Source organism: Somniosus microcephalus, chromosome 14 (assembly GCF_052327205.1).
Source record: "Somniosus microcephalus isolate GS21.2 chromosome 14, FLI_Smic_1.0, whole genome shotgun sequence".
NCBI classification, from domain to species: Eukaryota; Metazoa; Chordata; class Chondrichthyes; order Squaliformes; family Somniosidae; genus Somniosus; species Somniosus microcephalus.
In genome coordinates this window covers 22,134,877-22,155,687 of record NC_141000.1, presented here as the reverse complement: position 1 = coordinate 22,155,687, position 20,811 = coordinate 22,134,877, and the positions used below count along the sequence as shown (strand labels likewise).

At 42.6% G+C, this 20,811-nt stretch overlaps 1 protein-coding gene across 7 annotated transcripts in view; it reads left to right on the top strand.

Moving 5' to 3' along the window:
• The window catches only part of LOC147107372 (polycomb protein SCMH1), a 204,608-nt gene that overhangs the window by 42,059 nt on the left and 141,738 nt on the right, over window positions 1-20,811 (top strand). For all 7 annotated transcript variants that reach the window (XM_086006331.1, XM_086006330.1, XM_086006329.1 and 4 more), the window contains one exon: window positions 6,975-7,081. In XM_086006331.1, coding sequence (XP_085862457.1) covers window positions 7,057-7,081 — 25 coding nt within the window. In that variant the 5' untranslated portion in view covers window positions 6,975-7,056. The remainder of the gene's footprint in view (window positions 1-6,974; window positions 7,082-20,811) is intronic.

Below are 20,811 nucleotides of genomic sequence, written 5' to 3'. Positions count from 1 at the left end.
AGTATTACTCAGAAATCAGGTCAGTGATCGGACTTCCGTGCATACTAAAGCATGAGATGTGACACTACCTACAGTAGATGCTGTCACACTGGGTGTAGGAAAACTTCACCCTGGTGCATAGCCACATTGGAACAGGAGTAGGCCATTCAGTCCCTCAGGCTTATCCCATCATTCAGTGGCTGTGCCTTAACTCCATTTGACTCCCCTTTGCTCCATACCCCATGGTACCCTGACCTATCAAAAATCTGTCTATCTCCACCTTAAATATATTCAATGACCCAGCCTCCACAGCTCTCTGGGGAAGAGAATTCCAAAGATTCACGACCCTCAGAAGAAATTCCTCCTCATTTCCGATTTAAAGGGGTGCCCCCTTATTCTGAAATAATGCCCCTTTCTAGATTCCCCCACGAGGGGAAACATCCTCTCTCCATCTACCCGGTCAAGCCCCTTCAGAATCTTATGTTTCAATAAGATCCCTTCTCATTCTCCTAAACTCCAATGAGTATAGGCCCAACCTGCTCAACCTTTCTTCATAAGACAACCTCTTCATCTCCGGAATCAACCGCGTGAACTTTCTCTGAACTACCTCCAATGCAGGTATATCCTTCCTTAAATAAAGAGACCAAAACTGTACGTAGTACTCTGGGTGTGGTCTCACCAATGGCCTGTACAGTTGTAACAGAACTTCCCTATTTTTATACTCCAGTCCCTTTGCAATAAAGGCCTACATTCCATTTGCCTTCCTAATTACTTGCTGTACCTGCACGCTAACTTTTTGTGATTCATGTACAAGGACCTCCAGATCCTTCTGTACCCCAGCATTTTGTAATCTCTTCCCCATTTTAAATAATTTGCTTTTTATGTGGATAACTTTGCATTTTCCCACATTAAACTCCATCTGCCAGATTTTTGCCCACTCACTTAGCCTATCTATATCCCTTTGGAGATTCTTGAGTCTTCCACACAATTTGCTTTTCCACCTATCTTTGTATCATCAGCAAATTTGGCTACATTGCACTCGGTCCCTTCATCCAAGTCATTAATATAGATTGTAAATAGTTGAGACCCCAGCACTGATCCCTGCAGCACCCCACTAGTTACAGTTTGCCAACCTGAAAATGACCCATTTATCACGACCCTCTGTTTTCTGTTAGTTCGCCAATTCTCTATCCATGCTAATATATTACTTCCCAACCCCGTGAGCTCTTGTGCAGTAACCTTTTTATGTGGCACCTTATCGAATGCCTTCTGGAAATCCAAATACATGACATCTACTGGTTCCCCTTTATCCACCCTGCTTGTTACATCTTCAAAGAACTCCAGCAAATTTGTCAAACATGATTTCCCTTTCATAAAACCATGCTGACTCTGCTTGACCATTATGATTTTCTAAATGACCTGCTACCACTTCCTTAATGATGGAGTCCAGCATTTTCCCAATGACAGATGTTCGGCTAACTGGTTTATAGTTGCCTGCTTTCTGTCTCCCCCCTTTCTTAAATAGGGGCGTTAGATTTGCGGTTTTCCAGTCCGCTGGGACCTCCAGAATTCAGGGAATTTTGGTAGATTACAACCAGTGCATCCACTATCTCTGCAGCCACCTCTTTTAAGACCCTAGGTGCAGGCCATCAGGTTCAGGGGACTTGTCCACCTTTACTCCCATTAGTTTGCCTGGTACTTTTTCTCTAGTGATGGAGATTGTTTTAAGTCCCCCACCCCAATAGCCCCTTGATTATCCATTATTGGGATGCTTTTAGTGTCTTCTACAGCCCTAGTTATTCGATTCGCCAGGAGAATGGTCCCAGCCTGGTTCAAATGAAGCCGGTCCTGACGGAACAGCTCCCTCTTACCCCAGTACTGGTGCCAGTGCCCCAAGAATCGAAACCCATTTCCCCCACACCAATCTTTGAGCCACTTGTTCATCTCTCTGATCTTATTTACCGTATGCCAATTTGCACGTGGCTCAGGTAGTAATCCAGAAATTATTACCTTTGTGGTTGTGCTTTTTAATTTAGCCCCTAGCTGCTCATACTCCCTCAGCAGAACCTCTTTCTTTGTCCTACACATGTTGTCGGTACCTACATGGACCACGACAACTGGATCTTTCCCCTCCCACTCTTAAGTTCCTGTCCAGCCCAGAGGAGATGTCCTTTACCCTGGCACCCGGCAGGCAACACAGCCTTCGGGACTCGACTCGCGCTCTTGGCTCTAGAGAGCAGTGTCTATCCCCCTAACTATACTGTCGCCTACCACTGCCACATTTCTTTTTGCTCCCCCCACTTGAATGGCTTCCTGTAACATGTTGCTGTGGTCAGTTTGCTCATCCTCACTGCAGTCCCTGCTCTTGTCCAGAGAGTAAGAAACTCGTAACTGTTTGACAAGACCAAGTCCTGAGGCATGTCGGATATTTCACCCCAGTGAGCGTAGTTTTACTGTACCAGTTAACAATCATGGTTTGGGGTGCTGGGGAATAGCCTATGCATGCATCTTTGAATGCATTAGGATTACAACCTTATTTTAGGTAATAAATCATATCAATGATGTTAAGTGTCAAGATTTTTTATTGCAAACTACATTGTTGTTCCATCAACTGAAAACATTGTAGACCAGCAACTGAAAAATGCAAGGACACAAGTTTGTTTTATATCAGACACTTTTTTTGTACTTTGACTTTGACTTTGTTTCATAACCAAGAGGAATTTTGTAGCTATTAGTAAAATTCCAGAGATTTTTTGAATGCCTTAAGGGCTGTAGTAGGTTGTGGTATGAATGTTGCAGTGTTTCTTCATCTTGTGCTTTACTAAATGGGCAATGCATTGCTTTACAGTTACTTCCTGTTCTCTTTTGACTTGAAGTGCCAAGAGCATGCATTAAAGACTTGTTAGTACACATTCTCCTGATGGACAAAGTGTTGGAATCCTTTCATGTATGTTTCAGACAAGCCAGATGCAGTTTTAATGACTGGAATGTTTGACATGGCACCCTGGGAATTCAGATAAAAGGATAGAAAGATGAAAACCATGCACTGTCTTGTGCTTTTTATCCTCTCCAATTTCAAAATTAACTATTAAAGAACAGCTGTTCAGTCAGATGAGACTAGCATTTTTCATATCTTTTTGACCCACTGACTGTTGATTCATGCTCTACTCATGTGGTTTTGTGCTAACTGATCGGTGACATGGTGCTACATATAGTACCTTAGATACATTTTGCTGTCTGATTGCATTACATAAAACTGGTACCAAAAAAGCGCACAGCACATCAACTGGTCCTGAATTAGTTGATCAATTTTAGTACATGTTTATGTATTAACTTAGAGTAGTACATAAATTCCATGTAAATATTTCATTAATGAATACTACATTTTTGGTGTAAATAAAACCTTGACTGTTGACCTCTAATTTCCTTATGTACGTAGATACAACAATATAATCAAATTATTTTTATGGCTTTGTAAGTTTGTATTGCTAATTCACATTGAGTTTTCAGTCATAAATAAAAACTGCTTTAAAATCATAGCACTGTTCTTGTACTTTCTGATAATACATGAATAGTACTTTCTGATAATACATGAATAGTACTTTCTGATAATACATGAATAATCTTTCTTACATCTAAGTCCTGAGTAATAATGTTGGCTGCTTGGCGATGAGCTATTTGCTTTCATGTGGGTATTCTACACTGCAGCTATATAAACCATTATAACTTCCAGTATCTAGCTTATTTTAATTGGTAAAGTATCTACTCATTAAAACAAATACTCTTTTTATAAAAAAAATAATAATAATTTGGGCCAGAGTTGCATTTATTCAAGAGTAATATTTGAAGCTGCAGAAAAGCTTGAGTATTTACACTAAGTGCAATAATAATTTGACTACCAACTGAGCTAGGGTTAGAGAAGGGTATGCTTAGCATGATTCCTGTTTGTGAATTTTTGTCAAGGAATTATTATGCAGCTGATCAGATGGCAAAGGTAGAAAAAGCCACTTCCTTAAATGTTATGTACTGTTTTAAGCTGCATTTGTATTCGTGCTGTTCTTTGTAGCACTGCGCTTCATCTGCAGGGTTTGCTCTGTGCATCTTCTAGCATGACATGTTAGTTACTTTGCAAATGGATGAAGATCACAGTTTAAAATTGTAAACAGTAGTGTAAATCCTGAGAACGTTACACCATGCTTTTGATTTAGCAACTAAGTACTGAACAGTTGCCAGTAACGTGCAAACTGAGGAATGCTAATGATTGAGATTTTACAGATTTGCTCTAATTATGTAGGAACAACTGTTAAAAAATTACCAGTTTTTGAACTTTTTTTATAAATCTAGTTTCTAAGTAATTTCTACTCGGTCTTCCTGGACTTGTGCCTCTGCTGCTAAAAAGATAAATAGTAAACTGCCACCCTGCCTGTGCTCATTTATGTTGTCAAACCTGCATCCTCCCATCTATAAGACGACATCAACTTACATTTATGTTGCGCCTAAAATGCAGAAAAACTTCCCAAGGCACTTCAGAGGCATAATCAGACACTGAGATAAATAAGGAGAATATTAGGAGGGGTGGCCAAAAGCTTTATCATAGAGATGGATTTTAAGGGGGGGTTTATAGGAGGAGGGGGAGATGTAGAAACCGCGGGGTTTAGGAAGGGAGTTGCAAAGCATGGGGCCAAGACGGCTAACGGCACAGCCGGCAAGGGTAGGGCGACGAGAGGATGAGTTGCACAAAAGGCTAGAGTCACAGGAATGGAGAGTTGGAGGGGCATGGGCATAATACTGAGCGTTCGTGCTCCGGTGCTTAGCAGTACGCTTGGCTTTTTTGGAGTAATTTTTTAAAACTTTATATTTTTTATATATAAAATAAGGCTTGATGAGGTCATCAAAGAAAATGTTTTTTTTTTAAAAGAACATATTTATAGCACAATTTCCTATACAGTTTGTCATTGTATCTTTTAAAGATATTTCTCTTCACACTGTACATTTTATTTTTACATTTTAGTTTTGACATTCATTTTGGAGCATGTGAATACAGTTTATTCTGAATTGGAAGTTGCTTAATTTGAATTCTTAATTATAATTAAAATCATGCAAAGTGCCTCCTCTGCTGTTACATTATAATTGCTTAATTTAAATGACCAGATAATTTGATTTCTTTTGACCAAAGAACAAATTTGAATTAACAGGAGTAGACTCGAGTTGAAAGGGCATATGAACATGGGCAATATTAACCTTGTATTAATGATTGGTAGTACAAATATGTTAGGTAAAAGATGTAAACAAATGGTCAAACCCTAGATTTGTATCCCTAGTTTATGGGATGCAGCAGGAAGGGTATCATTCTGGCTAAAATGGAAAAGACACCAACTTTGTGCAATGTATGGCTTAGAACAGCAGCCATTATGAATTGACTAGCAGATATCCACCAATTTGGAAACCTGGAGTATATCTAGCCAGTGTGATTATGCAGGATGTCTGCTCTTGGCCCTTTTTACATAAATTCAATGAAGAAATAAGGAGTGCAATCACATTGCTTGGTTTTAGACTGCAAAAGCAAACGGGTGACCCAAATGCCGAGAGGGGATAATTGCAGATGGAGTCGGATGGGTGCCTGAAATGCTGTAGATTTCTGCTGTAATCTGGTGGGGGGTGAGGAAGATCAGGGAGAGAGGAGTGTTAAGTTGTTCATAGCACACCAGACATTTTAAAGCAAATTTGCACTTTTTTGTTGCTGAATAGTAACTTTATGGTACTGATGTCACCACGCAGTTATACAATCATATAAAGGTACTTGAAGATAAAGCAGTTTTTGGTTTTGTTTATTCTTAAGTTAAGGCTTTCTTCAAGCAATCTTTTTCCTTTGAGGATTTTACTTGGTTTTAAAAATAAAATGCTGTTTGGGTATTTGTCTTGAGTACTGTATTTGTTGAACAAATGATTTGATCACATAATTACATTGTGGACTGTGATTTACATCCTGTTACATATATTCAGATTGTGTTGCCTTTCTCGAGTTCAGTATGCAGTAACTCGATGTTTGCATACAATGCTTTAACACAGCAGTTTGCAAATCTAGAATAAATGCAGTTTTCAGTCATAATTTAGTGACTTGCAGTTGGTTGGTACTCCATCACAATTTCAGGGGCCTTTAGTTACAAAATATTAATTGTTTTTTGTTGATTTCTTCGATTTTATTTTCCATCACTTAAAGCAGATTAGCATGCAAAATAAAGCCCTGGATTAATTGTGATGTTTTTGTAATTCAACAAATGTTAGGGGGGAAGATGTACTGCCCCACATGTCCCTTTAGTTAGTGAAATGAAGACTGAGTGATTGGGTGATATCCTTTTTGAGAAGGTTAACTGATTAGTATGAAAACTTTTTCTCACCAGAGTGAAACACCCTCGACAATAGTTGTTATAGTGATCTTTATTTGCCAACTCACTTCGCTTGTGCATCATGCAGCCAGTGGCCAGATGAAAGTTAAACTGCAATTTCTTTGACTGCTGCTGGTTGGTAACAGTAGTGCACATGGATGGCAGTCATGATGCCATCATGCATACATGCAGCTATTCACTCTAGTTATGTTCTGACTCAAAATAATGTCACTAACACATGCTTTCACACTAGCTGAAGTGTCAGGACCAGTCTGCACAAGGGAGGGAATGGTGTGCCCACATTATAGCAAGTCTGGTTGCACATTAGAAAGGTTAATGTGGGAGAGTAGCACAGATAGCTTGCTTCCCCAAGATGTCGGCTGGAATGTTATCTGTCCAAAGGTTCCCTCAATTGAAGAAAACTATCAATCTTCAAAGCACACGACATTAAAAGAGTGGAGGGATGAGACGGGTGCAGTTACCAGTTTATAATTGGCCCACCCCAATTCTGCTCCAGTGATAAACTCCATGTTTACACATGTTTTCTTCACAGGCAACTTATTACACCCTCTGTCATCTGTATTATCTGCATTTTGTAATTCTTTGCAGGAAATCATCCTTTCTAAAGAAGGAAGTTGATGTGGTTCCAGCTTTTGTCTGGTGTGGGACATTGAATACAGGAATTGTCACCATGGGGAGGATTTCAGCAGCTAAAGGTAAGCTTGTCCAGCTAAAAGCATAAAACAAATATACCACTTATCTCGTCGATTGAAAGTATGTGGTTGGTGACGATTGGCAATTGCATTTCTTAAACACTGACTTCGTTCTTGCACGGAAGAGCAAATGCTTGTGTTCTCCGTGTGTTGCACTTCTCATTGGAAAACGCATATGATTTCTCCTCTAGATCAGATTAATGCTTGTAGTCTTTTGTTTCCAAGTGCCCAGTTCTTTGTCTTTTTATGCACTTTCTTGGAATTAAGATGTCAACGCTAATTGTCACCTTATCAAAACATGTACTCGGTCAAGTTGAAGGGATATTTATTAGTCCTAGCCCCTTGGGGGCTATCTCGGATCAGGTGTATTTCTCAGACATTCACTTTCAACTAAAGTCCGGGCTATCTCTCCCTAAAGGAAAGGAACAACCCGAGAATATTACCATCCTCCAGATAGCGCTTTTAATAGATCTAGCTAGACTGTAACGTCCCGGATATTATGAGGGTCCGGAAAACTCCCCCAGGCATGTACCCCTCCACCAAAGAGTGTACAGAGATTGAATTTGCAAGTTATTGATACAAAAGACTTGAGACAATTCTAAAGCGACATGCAATTTACAGTTAGGGAATCAGTCAATCGCAACGTTAACAGTTCTAATAAGAAAAAATATGATAGTAACAGAGAATCTTACTTTTAAATCTTAACTTCACTACAGTATTGCAGTTCTTAAAGTTTTCTATGCAGGATATCCATCAATATCAAATACCTTTGATCCCCGAGGTACAAAGAGCAGAAGACCACAGAGCCACATCTTTAGTCGAGAATTGCTTTGCCCGATTAAAGCGAGCCTGCTATCTCATTTGAGACTTCAATATTTACACCCTTTTTCATTTGTATTTCCTTTAAGGTTTCTGCTGACCCAAGTTAATTATCCCTATTCATCTTTGTGCTGACCTCTGCAATTCTTCACTGCTATATCAGCTTGTAATATTCCAGAATCTTGTCGTATCTCCAGGTTCATCATATAAAATGGTGTGAAGGGCAGGTGTCCCTTATTTTGTCATCATTACGAGGGCAGATGTTCCTTATCTTATGTGCCATCTTTACGAAGTTTAAATTAAAACACCTTATCCAGGGTGGACCATTGTTTTTGTTCCCAAAAGTCAGCCCCTCGGAGCCATGCACCTTCTGTTTCAATAAGGTTATTTATTCAGGGTCAACAACTTGTTCTATTTCAATAGCCAGAATTCTTCCATTAGATTGTGTATTTTTCTAAATAGGTTATATGGCTTATTCCTTCACAACGTGCCAATATCATTGATCAATCATAAACTCTTAGCTGTCACCTCAAAATGCTGCAAAACCCAAATAAAGGAGTTTGAGGCACAAATTGGTTTTCATACTCGGCACAAAGAATGTATCCTTGGTGGACTGTTGTTGACCTGGTACGACCGCAAATACTGATCAATTCAGAACCTCCTCAGAATAGTATAGCAACAGCAATTTTACTAAGGTCGTTAAATAGAGCTAAAATGCAGCATCCTGTGCTAAAATATTGACACCGCTGCCACATTTGCCATTGGCTCTCCAAATGCACCTAGGGAGCCTGGATTTTGAGGGCAAAATTATGAAACAGACACAAGAAAAGCAGACATGTAGAGTGATTGGCTACATTTAACAAACAGGGAGGGAATGCCTCTTGGTTGCTCTAACCAGATTTAGTCCAGCTGAACCAATGGTGTCTATACCAAGAGTTAATTGTGCTAGCCCAATGCATTAGGTCATCAGCATAGTAGGAACATAGGAGTAGGCCATTTCGCCCCTCGATCTTGTTCTGCCATTCAATGAAATGGCTGATCTTCGACCAAACTCCATATTCCCGCATTTGACCCATATCCCTTAAAATCTTGTGTTATAATTGATCGAGCATCAATTGCTGTTTGCGGAAGAGTTTTCCAAACTTCTACCACCCGTTGTGTGTAGAAGTGTTTCCTAATTACACACCTGAAAGGCCTGGCTCTAATTTTTAGACTATGCCCCCTAGTCCTAGACTCGTCAACCAGCTGAAATAGTTTCTCTCTATCTACACTATCTGTGCCCCTTAATATCTTGAAAACTTTGATCACATCACGCCATAACCTTCTAAATTCTAGGGAATACAACTCTAATTTGTGTAATCTCTCCTTGTAACGGAATCCTTGAAGTCCAGGTATCATTCTGGTAAACCTACGCTGCACTCCCTCCAAGGCCAATGTATCCTTCCTAAGGTGTGTCCAAAACTGCGCTCAGTGCTCCAGGTGTGGTCTAACCAGGGCTTTGTACAGCTGCAGCATAACTTCTACCCCCTTGTATTCTAGTTCTCTAAATATAAAGGCCAGCATTCCATTTGGCTTTTTGATTATTTTCTGTACTTGTTAATGACATTTTAATGATCTGTGTACCTGGACATCCACTGTTTTTAGCTTTTTACCATTTAGAAAGTACCCTGTTCTATCCTTTTTAGGTCCAAAGTGGATGACCTCACATTTGCCTACATTGAAGTCCATTTGCCAGCTTTGCCCATTCACTTAACCTATCAATATTTCTGTAATTTTATGTTTTCATCTACACTGTCTACAATGCCACCTATCTTTGTGTCATGGCAAATTTGGATATGTGGCTTTCTATCCCATGATCAAAGTCGTCAATAAATATTCTGAATAGTTGAGGCCCCAACACACATCCCTGCGAGACACCACTAATCGCATCTTCTTCGGCTGCACCTCCCAAACCCGCGACCTCTTCCACCTAGAAGGACAAGGGCAGCAGGCGTATGGGAACACCACCACCTCGAAGTTCCCATCCAAGTCACACACCATCCTGACTAAGAAATATATCGCTGATCCTTCATCGTCGCTGGGTCAAAATCCTGGAACTCCCTACCTAACAGCACTGTGGGAGTACCTTCACCACATGGACTGCAGTGGTTCAAGGAGACGGCTCATCACCGCCTTCTCAAGGGCAATAAATGCTGGCCTTGCCGGCAACGCCCACATCCCATAAACAAATAAAAATACAGGAAACTTTCTTTTATCCGGCACGGATGGGACCGACGTTGTGCCGGTTCATCAAAAATTCCGGATAACCGAACGCTATAGTAAAAGATAGGGAGAGCTGACCGCTCCGTATAAAGCAACAACTGTAGAACAATGAACACAAGTTTCAACCGTCTCTGTAGCTTCGCAACAGCTGCAGCCACACCTGTGCACAGCACAGATGGAAGAAGGCAAATAAATATGAAGTAAAACCTACTCCTGAATTTTGCCGGTTAACCGAGATTTCTGGTTATTTAGGTGCCGGTAAATCGAAAGTTTCCTGTAATACAGGAAACTTTGTGCTATCCAGCACCGACGGGACCGAGCTGTTGCCGTTGCCTCAAAACTGCCGGACACTCCAGCGCTAATGTTGAAAGATACGGAAGCTTCTGAGCTCCGTATCTGTCAACAAACCCAACAGCTTTTAAACAGTCCAAGCGTCTCTGTAGCTTAGCAACAGTTTCAGCAGACCTTGCAGAGCTTGACTGTTGAGGAAAAAAGCAACGAGAAGAAAAAAAAAACTAACGAAAACGGCACCTGATTTTTGCCGGTGGCTCGAGCATTCCGGACAGTTGGCCTCCGGATAACACACAGCTTCCTGTACTGACGGAAAGTTTTTATTGAACATGTCCACGATTTGCTTATTATCGTTGACAATAGAGTCAGAGAGTTATACAACACAGAAAGCCCTATCTATTCTAATCCCATTTTCCAGCACTTGGTCCGTAGCCTTGTATGCTATGATGTTTCAAGTGCTCATCTAAATGCTTCTTGAATGTTATGAGGATTCCTGCCTCTACCACCCTTTCAGGCAGTGAGTTCCAGATCCCAACCATCCTCTGGGTGAAAAAGTTTTTCCTCAAATCCCCGTAAACCTCTTGCCCCTTAGCTTGAAACTATGTCCCCTGATTATTGACCCCTCTACTAAGGGGAAAAGTTCCTTTCTATCTACCCTATCTATGCCCCTCATAATTTTGTACACCTCAATCAGCCCCCCCCCCCCCCCCCCCATAACCTTCTCTGCTCTAAAGCAAAACAACCCCAGCCTGTCCAGTCTCTCTTCATAGCTGAAACGCTCCAGCGCAGGTAACATCCTGGTGAATCTCCTCTGCACCCTCCAATGCAATCGCATTCTTCGTTTAGTGTGGTGACCAGAACTGCACACAGTATTCCAGCTGTGGCCTAACTAATGTTTTGTACGGCTCCATCATAACCTCCCTGCTCTTGCCTTCATTCACCGAGGCATAGAATATAAGTATCCCATATGCCTTTTTAACCACCTTAGATCCCTGAAGGCAGCAGGACAGGTAGATATGTACATGCACACCAAGGTCCCTCTGATCCTCTATCGTTCCTCGGATCCTACCATTCATTGTGTATTCCCTTGCCTTGTTAGTCCTCCCAAAATGCATCACCTCACACTTTTCAGGGTTAAATTCCATTTGCCACTGTTCTGCCCATCTGACCAACCCATCTATACCGCCCCGTAGCCTGAGGCTTCCCTCTTCGCTATTTACCACTCCACCAATTTTCGTGTCACCTGCGAACTTACTGATCATACCTCCTAGATTCATATCTAAATCATTAATGTACACTTCAAACAGCAAGGGACCTAGCGCTGATCCCTGCGGTACACCACTGGACACAGGCTTCCAGTTACAAAAACAACCTTCGACCATCATCCTCTGCCTCCTGCCACGAAGCCAGTTTTGGATCCAATGTGCCAAATTGCCCTGGATCCCATGGGCTCTTAGCTTCTTGACCAGTCTCCCATGTGGGACTTTGTCAAAAGCCTTACTGAAGCCCATGTAGACTACATCAACTGCACTACCCTCATCCACACACCTAGTCATCCCCTCAAAATTCAACCAGATTGGTTAGACATGATCTCCCCCTGACCAAGCCATGCTGACTATCTTTGCCTCTCCAAGTGGAGACTAATTCTGTCCCTCCAGAATTTTTTCCAATAATATCCCTGCCACTGATGTTAGGCTCACTGGCATGTAATTCACTGGTTTATCCCTACTACCCTCCTTGAATAATGGTACTACGTTAGCTGTCCTCCCGTCCTCTGGCACCTCCCCTGTGGCCAGAGAGGTTCTGAAAATTTGTGTCAGAGCCCCTGCAATCTCCTCTTGCCTCACACAGCAGCCTGGGATACATCTCGTCTGGGCCTGGGGATTTATCCACTTTTAAGCCTGCTAAAACTGCTCGTACTTCCTCCCCCTCAATGCTAATTTGTTCAAGTATATCACAATCCCCCTGCTTGATTTCTATGCCTACATCATCCTTCTCCATAGTGAACACAGATGCAAAATATTCACTTTAAACCTCACCCACATCTTCCAGCTCTGCAGATTGCCACTTTTGTCCCTAATGGGCCCTACTCTTTCCCTGGTTATCCTCTTGCCCTTAATATACTTATAAAACACCTTGGGATTTTCCTTTATTTTGCCCGCTAGTGTTTTTTCATGCCCTCTCTTCGCTCTCTTTTTTTTTTAAAGTACCCCCTGCATTTTCTATAGTCCTCTAGGGCTTCCACTGTTTTTAGTCCTTTGTATCTGCCAAAAGCCTCCCTTTTTTTTCCCTAATCCATTCTTGTATATCCCTTGACATCCAGGGTTCCCTGGGCATGTTGGTCCCACCCTTGACCTTTTATGGGAACATGTTGGCGTTGTACTCTCTTTCCTTTCTGCAAGACTCCCACTGCTCTGATTGGATTTTCCTACAAGTAGCTGATCCCAGTCCACTTTGGCCAGATCCTGCCTTATCATGTTAAAATCGGCCTTCCCCCAATTTAGAACCTTTATTTCCGGTCGTCCTTTGTCCTTTTCCACGACTACCTTAAATCTCACCGAATTATGGTCACCGTCACCAAAAGGCTCTCCTACTGACACCTCTACCACTTGCCCGGCTACATTCCCTAGAATTAGGTCCAGTACCGCTCCCTCTCTTGTAGGACTTTCTACATGCTGGCTCAAAAAGCTCTCCTGGGTGCACTTTAAGAATTCCGCACCCTCTAAGCCTTTCACACTCTGACTATCCCAGTTAATATTGGGGAAGTTGAAATCCCCTACTATTATTACCCTATTATTTCTACACTTCTCTGAGATTTGCCCACATATCTGTTCCTTTATCTCCCCCTGACTGTTTGGGGGCCTATAGTGCACTCCCAGCAAAGTGCTTGCCCCCTTTTTGTTTTTAAGTTCTACCCATATGGCCTCATTAGAGGAACCTGCTAAGATATCGTCCCTCCTTACAGCAGTAATTGATTCCTTGATTAATATTGCGACACCACCTCCTTTTACACCCCCATCTGTCTCTATACGTGAAGATTCTATACCCCGGAATATTGAGCTGCCAGTCCTGCCCCTCCCTCAACCATGTCTCTGTGATAGCAACAATGTCATACTCCCATATGTTCATCAACACCTTCAATTCACCTGCCTTACTCGCAAGACTCCTTGCATTAAAATAAATGCCATCCAGCCTTGCCATACTCCCTTGTGCTGTTAAATATTTGCTCTGCCTTCCAGACTGACTTGTTTTTTCCTCTATATTTGGCTGTGCATCACCCCCTACTATAACTCCACTCCGTATCCCATCCCCCTGCCAAGTTCGTTTAACCTCCCCCCCCCCGCCCCCCCCCCCCCCCGCCGCCAACAGCACCAGCAAACCTCCCCGCAAGGATGTTGGTTCCGTTTCAGGTGCAACCCGTCTGACTTGGACAAGTCCCACCTTCCCCAGAAGCAGACCCAGTGATCCAGGAAACTAAAGCCCTCCCTCCTGCACCAACTCTTCAGCTATGCACTCATCTGCTCTATCCTCCTATTCCTATACTCACTAGCACGTGGTACCGGGAGTAATCCAGAGATTACAACCTTTGAGGTCCTGCTTTTTAATCTGCTACCTAGCTCCCTAAATTCACCATTATCAATTTTCAAGGGGCCAACATTGCTCCTGACAATCTTTTTCCTAAAAATAATTATAAACATTTTTTGTGTTGCTTTTGACATCCCTTGCAAGATTCTTTTCTTGCCCCCTTTTTGTAGCTCTTATTATTTGTTTTGTGACCCTTTGCTGTTCTTTGTATATTTCCCATTTGCCAGGATCTGTGCTATTTTTTGCATTTTTGCATGTTTTTTCTTTTAGTTTTATGTTGTTTCTTGCATCTTTAGTCGTCCATGGCTGTTTCTTTTGGCAACTAGAGCTCTTGCCCTTCGGGTATAAACTGGTTCTGTTTCACATTATATTCTTTCTTGAACACGTCACACTGGTCTTATGTCGTTTTACCCATCAACAGATTTGGCCAGTTTACTGTGGACAGTCTCTGTCTCATCTCGTTAAAGTCAGCTTTACCCAAATCTAGAATCTTAGTAGCTGTTTTGCGTTACTCCCTTTTTGAAATACTACTTTGAACATGATCATGTTATGATCGCTATTAGATAAATGTTCACGCACAGTTAGGCTGTTAACTAAATCTGGCTAACTACTCTTTGCTAAATCTAATATGGCATGCCCCTTGTTGGTCCTCTGACATTGTTGCAGAAAGCTATCCCAAACACACTTGAAATTCACTACCTTTCTGACGTGCTAATCTACTTATCCCAATCTATATGAAAGTTAAAAATCCCTATTAAAACCACTCTGTCTTTGCTACTTGCGACTCTAATCTCTGCAGTTATACAATATAGCAGTTCGCAGCTGCTGCCAGAGGGCCTATACACAACTCCCACCACAGTCTTAAGTCCTTTCCTATTTCTTAATTCTACCCATAAAGTCTTCACTGCCTGCTTACCTCTCGTATCATAGCATATTCTGTTGTTACCTCATGGTGCACACTGATGACTGGAAGGTGCATTGTAGGTAATTGAAGCAATGTACAGGGTTTGGGGCTGTCTGGAAATAGACTGTCATCTCCCTGGACAATGGCCAACTTCTTTCTGCCTGATGATAAAGCCAAGTTAACCTGACTCTCTTTCTGGACATGAACTTTTCCGTATGTTTCCTGATGCTCCAGTTCAGATCCCTGGGCAACACCACTTGTCACATCCTGTCAAGTGAGACTGAACCCCCTGTCCCTAATCTCTGTCTCCTACCTCTCAACCAATTACTGATCCACGTCACAAGGTTACCTCCAATTCCGTGTGCTCTCATTTTGCTAATAATCTCTTATGCAGAACCTTATTAAATGCCTTCTGGATGTCCACATAGACAACATCCATAGGCATTCTCCTATCCAACATGTTAGTGACCTTCTCAAAAAAATTCAACTAGGTTAATCAGATGTGACCTACCCTTCACAAATCCATGCTAAATCTTTGATCAGCTCATACTTGTCCAAGTGTTCAGTCACACTGCCTCTCAGATTTCAGTAACTTACCCACAATTGATGTTAAACTGACAGGTCTGTAGTTACCTAATTTCTCCATCACTGGAGTGATATTTGCAATTTTCCAATCTTGAATCTCGAACTTTTGTAAAATTACAACTAAAGCATCTGCAATTTGATCACCTATTCCCTTTTAATACCCTGGGGTGGAACCCATCAGGTACTCGAGATTTGTCTATCTTGCGTACCATTATTTTCTCCCGCTCCTGCATAGTTAGCTCGGGTGTCGCCCAAGGATCTATCCTAAGGCCCCTCCAATTTCTCATCTACATGCTGCCCCTTGGCGACATCGTCCGAAAACACAGCGTCAGTTCCCACATGTACGCTGACGACACCCAGCTATGCCTCACCACCTCATCTCTTGATCCCTCCGTGGTCTCTCAATTGCCAGACTTCTTGTTCGACATCCAGGCCTAAGCCATTGTTTTCGGTCCCCGCCACAAACTGTTTCCTAGCCACTGACTCCATCCCTCTCCCTAACATCTGTCTGAGGCTGAAACAGACTGTTCGCAACCTTGGTGTCAAATTTGATCCTCAAATGAGCTGCTGACTCCACATCCGAGGCATAGCCAAGACTGCCAATTTCCGCCACCGTAACATTGCCTGTCTATGCCCTCTTCTCAGCTCATCTTCTGCTGAAAACCTCATCTATGCCTTTGTTATCTCTAGACTTGACTATTCCAGTGCACTCCTGGCTGGCCTCCCACATCAAGAACTCGGCTGCCCGTGACACAACTCATACCAAGTCCAGTTTATCCATCACCCCTGTGCTAGCTGACCTACATTGGCTTCCGGTTAAGCAATGCCTCGATTTTAACATTCTAATCCTTGTTTTCAAATCCCTCCATGGCCTCGGCCTTCCCCATCTCTGATATTGCTATTCCCCTCCTTTCCCAATTTCCCTGTCCTTTAAAAGATCCTTTCGCCTGGAAAATTTAACTCCCAATCATGCCCAGCTCATAGCCATGTCTCTGTAATGGCTACTACAGCTTTTTAAGCTGAATTTATGCTTCTAATTGACTTGTTTCATGTCTTGTGCTACATGCATTTGTGTACTATGCGCTTGAGGGAAATAAACTTGCAGGGCTGCGAGGGAATGGGACTGACTGGATTGCTCTACAGAGAGCCGGCACGGACTCGATGGGCCAAATGGCTTCTTTCTGTGCCGTTATGACTCTGACAATGCTTGAGTACCCAGTGTCTAATCTGGGTAACTCTCCCCACCCTGTGCGCATGACACTTGGACCTGTAGGTGGCACTTCTCGGCTGATTTTTTAGTCAAGTCCAAATTAAATAATTTCTCAGTCAGCATACTAACCTGACACACTTTTTGGTGTATGTTGTGTGTTTGGGATGCAGTATCCTTCTGGGGTCTTTCCAGCAAGACTGGAATCCGTCAAGGTAACAGAGTGTGCTTGGCAGTGCAGTGATGTGTTGTCACATTTGTAAATTTTCTGCACAGGCAAGTGTTGGAACTATACCATTGTGTTAACTTGGCAATTGTAAGAACTGAAGAGAAATTCTGTTTTCTTGAGTGGTTCTATCATTGTATGTGTTGTCCTATCGGCTATTTTGGGCATACCTTCTGGAAGTGCTGAATCTGTTCTAAGCATCACGGGCATTCAAGTGACCTAACCCTCACAATGAATGCCATGTTCCTCAGTGGCTTAGCAAATTTATTGAGTGTGTAGTTGAGCTGTACAGACCAAGAAAGGCCTCAGCTCTCTGGTTGAATCCCTGCTCTGGGGTAAGTTGCAGCACTACAGTTGGCATTGGCACCCCTGAGTTAGGGAAGGAAAATTGTCCAACATTCCTAACCACAGTACAGTGGCCCCTGCCAAAAGTTTGCATGTGTAAATACTGAACAAGGACAGATCAAGACTACAGAACTGGATTAGAAAATGGTTGCTTATTGCAGTTTAAAAAAATAATTGTGTACCTTAAAATTAAAGGAAGCTCTTGCATCGAAAATTGTTTCTTCAAATGTCAGCTTTCAGTCTGCTCACTTGATGTTAAGCTTGGCAACCCTAAGTCCCCCGAGATCTGTCAATAAAAACTGAGAACAGTGGAATTTTAAGGATATCCAGCACGGATTTGGAAAAGGCAAGTCATGTCTGACAAATGTAAGTTATTTTGAGGAAATAATGGACTGTATTGAGAAAGGAAATGTGTGTATTGATTTTCAAAAGACATTCGATAAGGTGCTGCATAGGAAGCACATGATATTAAAGGGAATGTGGCAGCATGAATAGTAAATTGGTTAACGGACAGAAAAGTGTTAGTCTTATGAACTGGAGGAATGTAAACCATGGTGTGCACTGAGGAGGATGATGGGATCATTGCTTTTCTATCTTACTCTCTTTCATTTTCTTTTCTCTTTATCTATATGCTTGAGCATAGGAGGCACTGCATCAAAATTTGCAGAGGTCATAAAATAGGGAGCATGGTTAACCAAGTGACTTCAGGAGGGCGTAAATGGGCAAGTAGTTGCATAGATAGATGACATGAAATGGGAGGAGATACATTTTGGGAGGTAGAATAAAGAGAGGATCTGTATACCAAATGGTCACATTGTAAAAGGAGTAGAGAAGCAGAGGGACTTCAGGGTTCAGAGGCACAAAACTTTACAAGTGGGAGGGCAACGATAAAATATATGGGGCGAAAAATTGAGTCGCGCCCCCTTTTGGGCGCTAACTTTGCCGGGGCGCTACTTTTAGCACCCTGGAAAAATTAGTGCCCCCCCGCCACCGAAATTGAGTGGTAGGGACCCAAGAGGGAAGCGGGGCGCTACTGGAAGTGCCCCGCCTCCCTCTTGGGGTGCTATGAGGGAATATCGCGGCACGTTGCGCCACGGTATTGCAGGTCTTAAAAGGAAGGGGCTTTGCGCAGTGTGACCCAGAGCCCAGCTTGGCCCCTGGAGATCGGGAGTGCCGGCAAAAGAGCCCAGCACCCGGAAGTGCCGGGCCCATGGAACTCAGCCGGCACTCTGTGGGGAGGGGGTGCCAGGTGGGTAAGGAGGCCGGGACGGCAGTGGAGGCGGGTGCTGGCAGGCGGCCAGCAACAGAAATGGCAGCCCGGCACCTTGCCTTTAGTGCCTCCCCGGCCGCAGGTATGCCCCCCTGATCCCGTTGGTGATGGCGTCCGACAGTAAGGCGGGGCGCTACCAAAGATTGCTGCTGGGGTGCTGTGCACGACGATGATGTCATCACCGGCGGCACAGCGCCGTAGGGCGCTGATGGTTAGCTCCGCCGCTAGCCTCCTGCTGAATTTTGTGGGAGGCGTTGGCGGCGCTGCGCCCGGGCGCGAGTTGCTTTGCACCCTGTTAACAGGAGGCGCAAATCAACCAAATATTTCCCCCATGGGATCCTAGGTTTTATAAATAGAGATGTAGAGTGCAAAAGTTGAGAGAATGCTAAAACTACAAATTATTGGTGAGGGCACATTTTGAATATTGTCACATTTTATTTACCATACTTTAGGAAGGATGCATTAGAAATTTACCATGATACCAGGGATTAGAGACTTCAATTATGAGGAGAAACTGCAGCATTTTCATCAAGACTGATCAGGTTGAGGCGATAGGCTGACAATGTTCAAAATGGTGAAGGGTTTCGGTAAGGTAATTCGGGAAAATTATTTCCACTGGTTAGTGAGTCGGTAACCAGAGAGTATAAATTTAAGATCACCAAAAGAATGATGGGTGAGGTTAGAATTTTTTTCAATGCATAAGGTTGTTAGGACATGGAATGCCTTTCCACAAACTGGTGGAAGCAGAATCCATAATAGCTTTTAAAATGGAGTGGATAACATTTTACAGGAAACTTAGTTATATCCGGCACCGACGGGACTGAGCTGTTGCCGATCTATCAAAACTGCCGGACATACCAGCGTTAATGTTGAAACATACGGAGGTTTTCATCTCCGCATCTGACAACAAGCACTGTTGCTTAGCAACAGCTTCTAAACAGTCGGCCCATACCTTAGAAGCGTCTCTGTAGCTTAGCAGCAGCTTCAGAGCGACTTTGCAGAGCCTGACTGTTGGGGGAAAAAAAAGCCACGAGAAGAAAAAAAAACCTAACAAAACGGCTCCTGATTTCTGCTGGTAGATCGAGATTTCCGGACATACAACCTCTGGATAAACCAAAGTTTCCTGTAAAAGATTATGGGAGAAAGGCAGGAAAGTTGGACAAAATGGATAGCTCTTGAGAGTTGGCACAGATACAGAACCAAACAAGATTACAGTATAGGAGGAGGTCATTTAGCCTATCGTGTCTATGCTAGCTCTTTGCTGGAGCAATTCAAAACTGTCCGCTATCTCTACATAGCCCTGTATCTTCCTCTGCCTCAATCTATGGCCGAACCAAGATTTTGTACAAATTTATCATGACATCGTCACTCTTCTACTCTATACCCCTATTTATAAAACTCAAAATATTGTTAATTCTTATGGCTTTATCTACCTGCATTTGCTTTTCAGGAAATAATGTATTTGAATCCCTCAGTCTTTCTTTCATCTATACCCTTCACATCGTTTCAGGAACTGTATACAGTACCATATAATTGTTACTTTTTTCGCCAAAAGCATACGACCTCTCACTTGCCCACATTAAATTGCATCTGCCACCTTTTTGCCCACCCTGCTAACCTGTCTTTCACAGTCTCTCTATATGTTTGCCAAACCCTCCTTTTGTGACATTGGCAGGTTTTGAGTTTGTGCTCTCTCTGCCCGTTCAAATAATTTGAAGTGCCAAGAACCAAGGTGGACCCAACACTGACTGCTGGGGTACACCGCATCCATTCCTTCTCCAATCTGAGGAACACCCATTTACTCTTAACTTGCCTGTCATTTGAATTGCTATCTTTGCTGCTATTTTTCCTCTTAATTCATATGCCTGAACTTTTCTAATGAGCCTCTTGAAACACCTAATTTAAATGCCCTCTGAAAATCCATATGCAGAACAACTACTTCAGCCTCTTTATCCGATCAGTCATTGGTTCAGGATAAGCTCTGAGATTTGTCAAACATGACTTGCCTTTAACAAATCCATGCTGAATGTCCTTGGCTTACTCATGCATTCCAAATGCTCACTAATTTTATTTCCAATTATGAATTGTATGGCCTCCTTCTGTCATGAAAATTCTTAATCGTATGAATTACTGTTTTCAGAAGCTATTGACGCTTTTCCATTTGTTGGGCTATTTTAAATTTCGTCTTAAGCAAGAAGCAGGTCAGAAATAGCACAAGCATAATTTATTGACCTGCCTA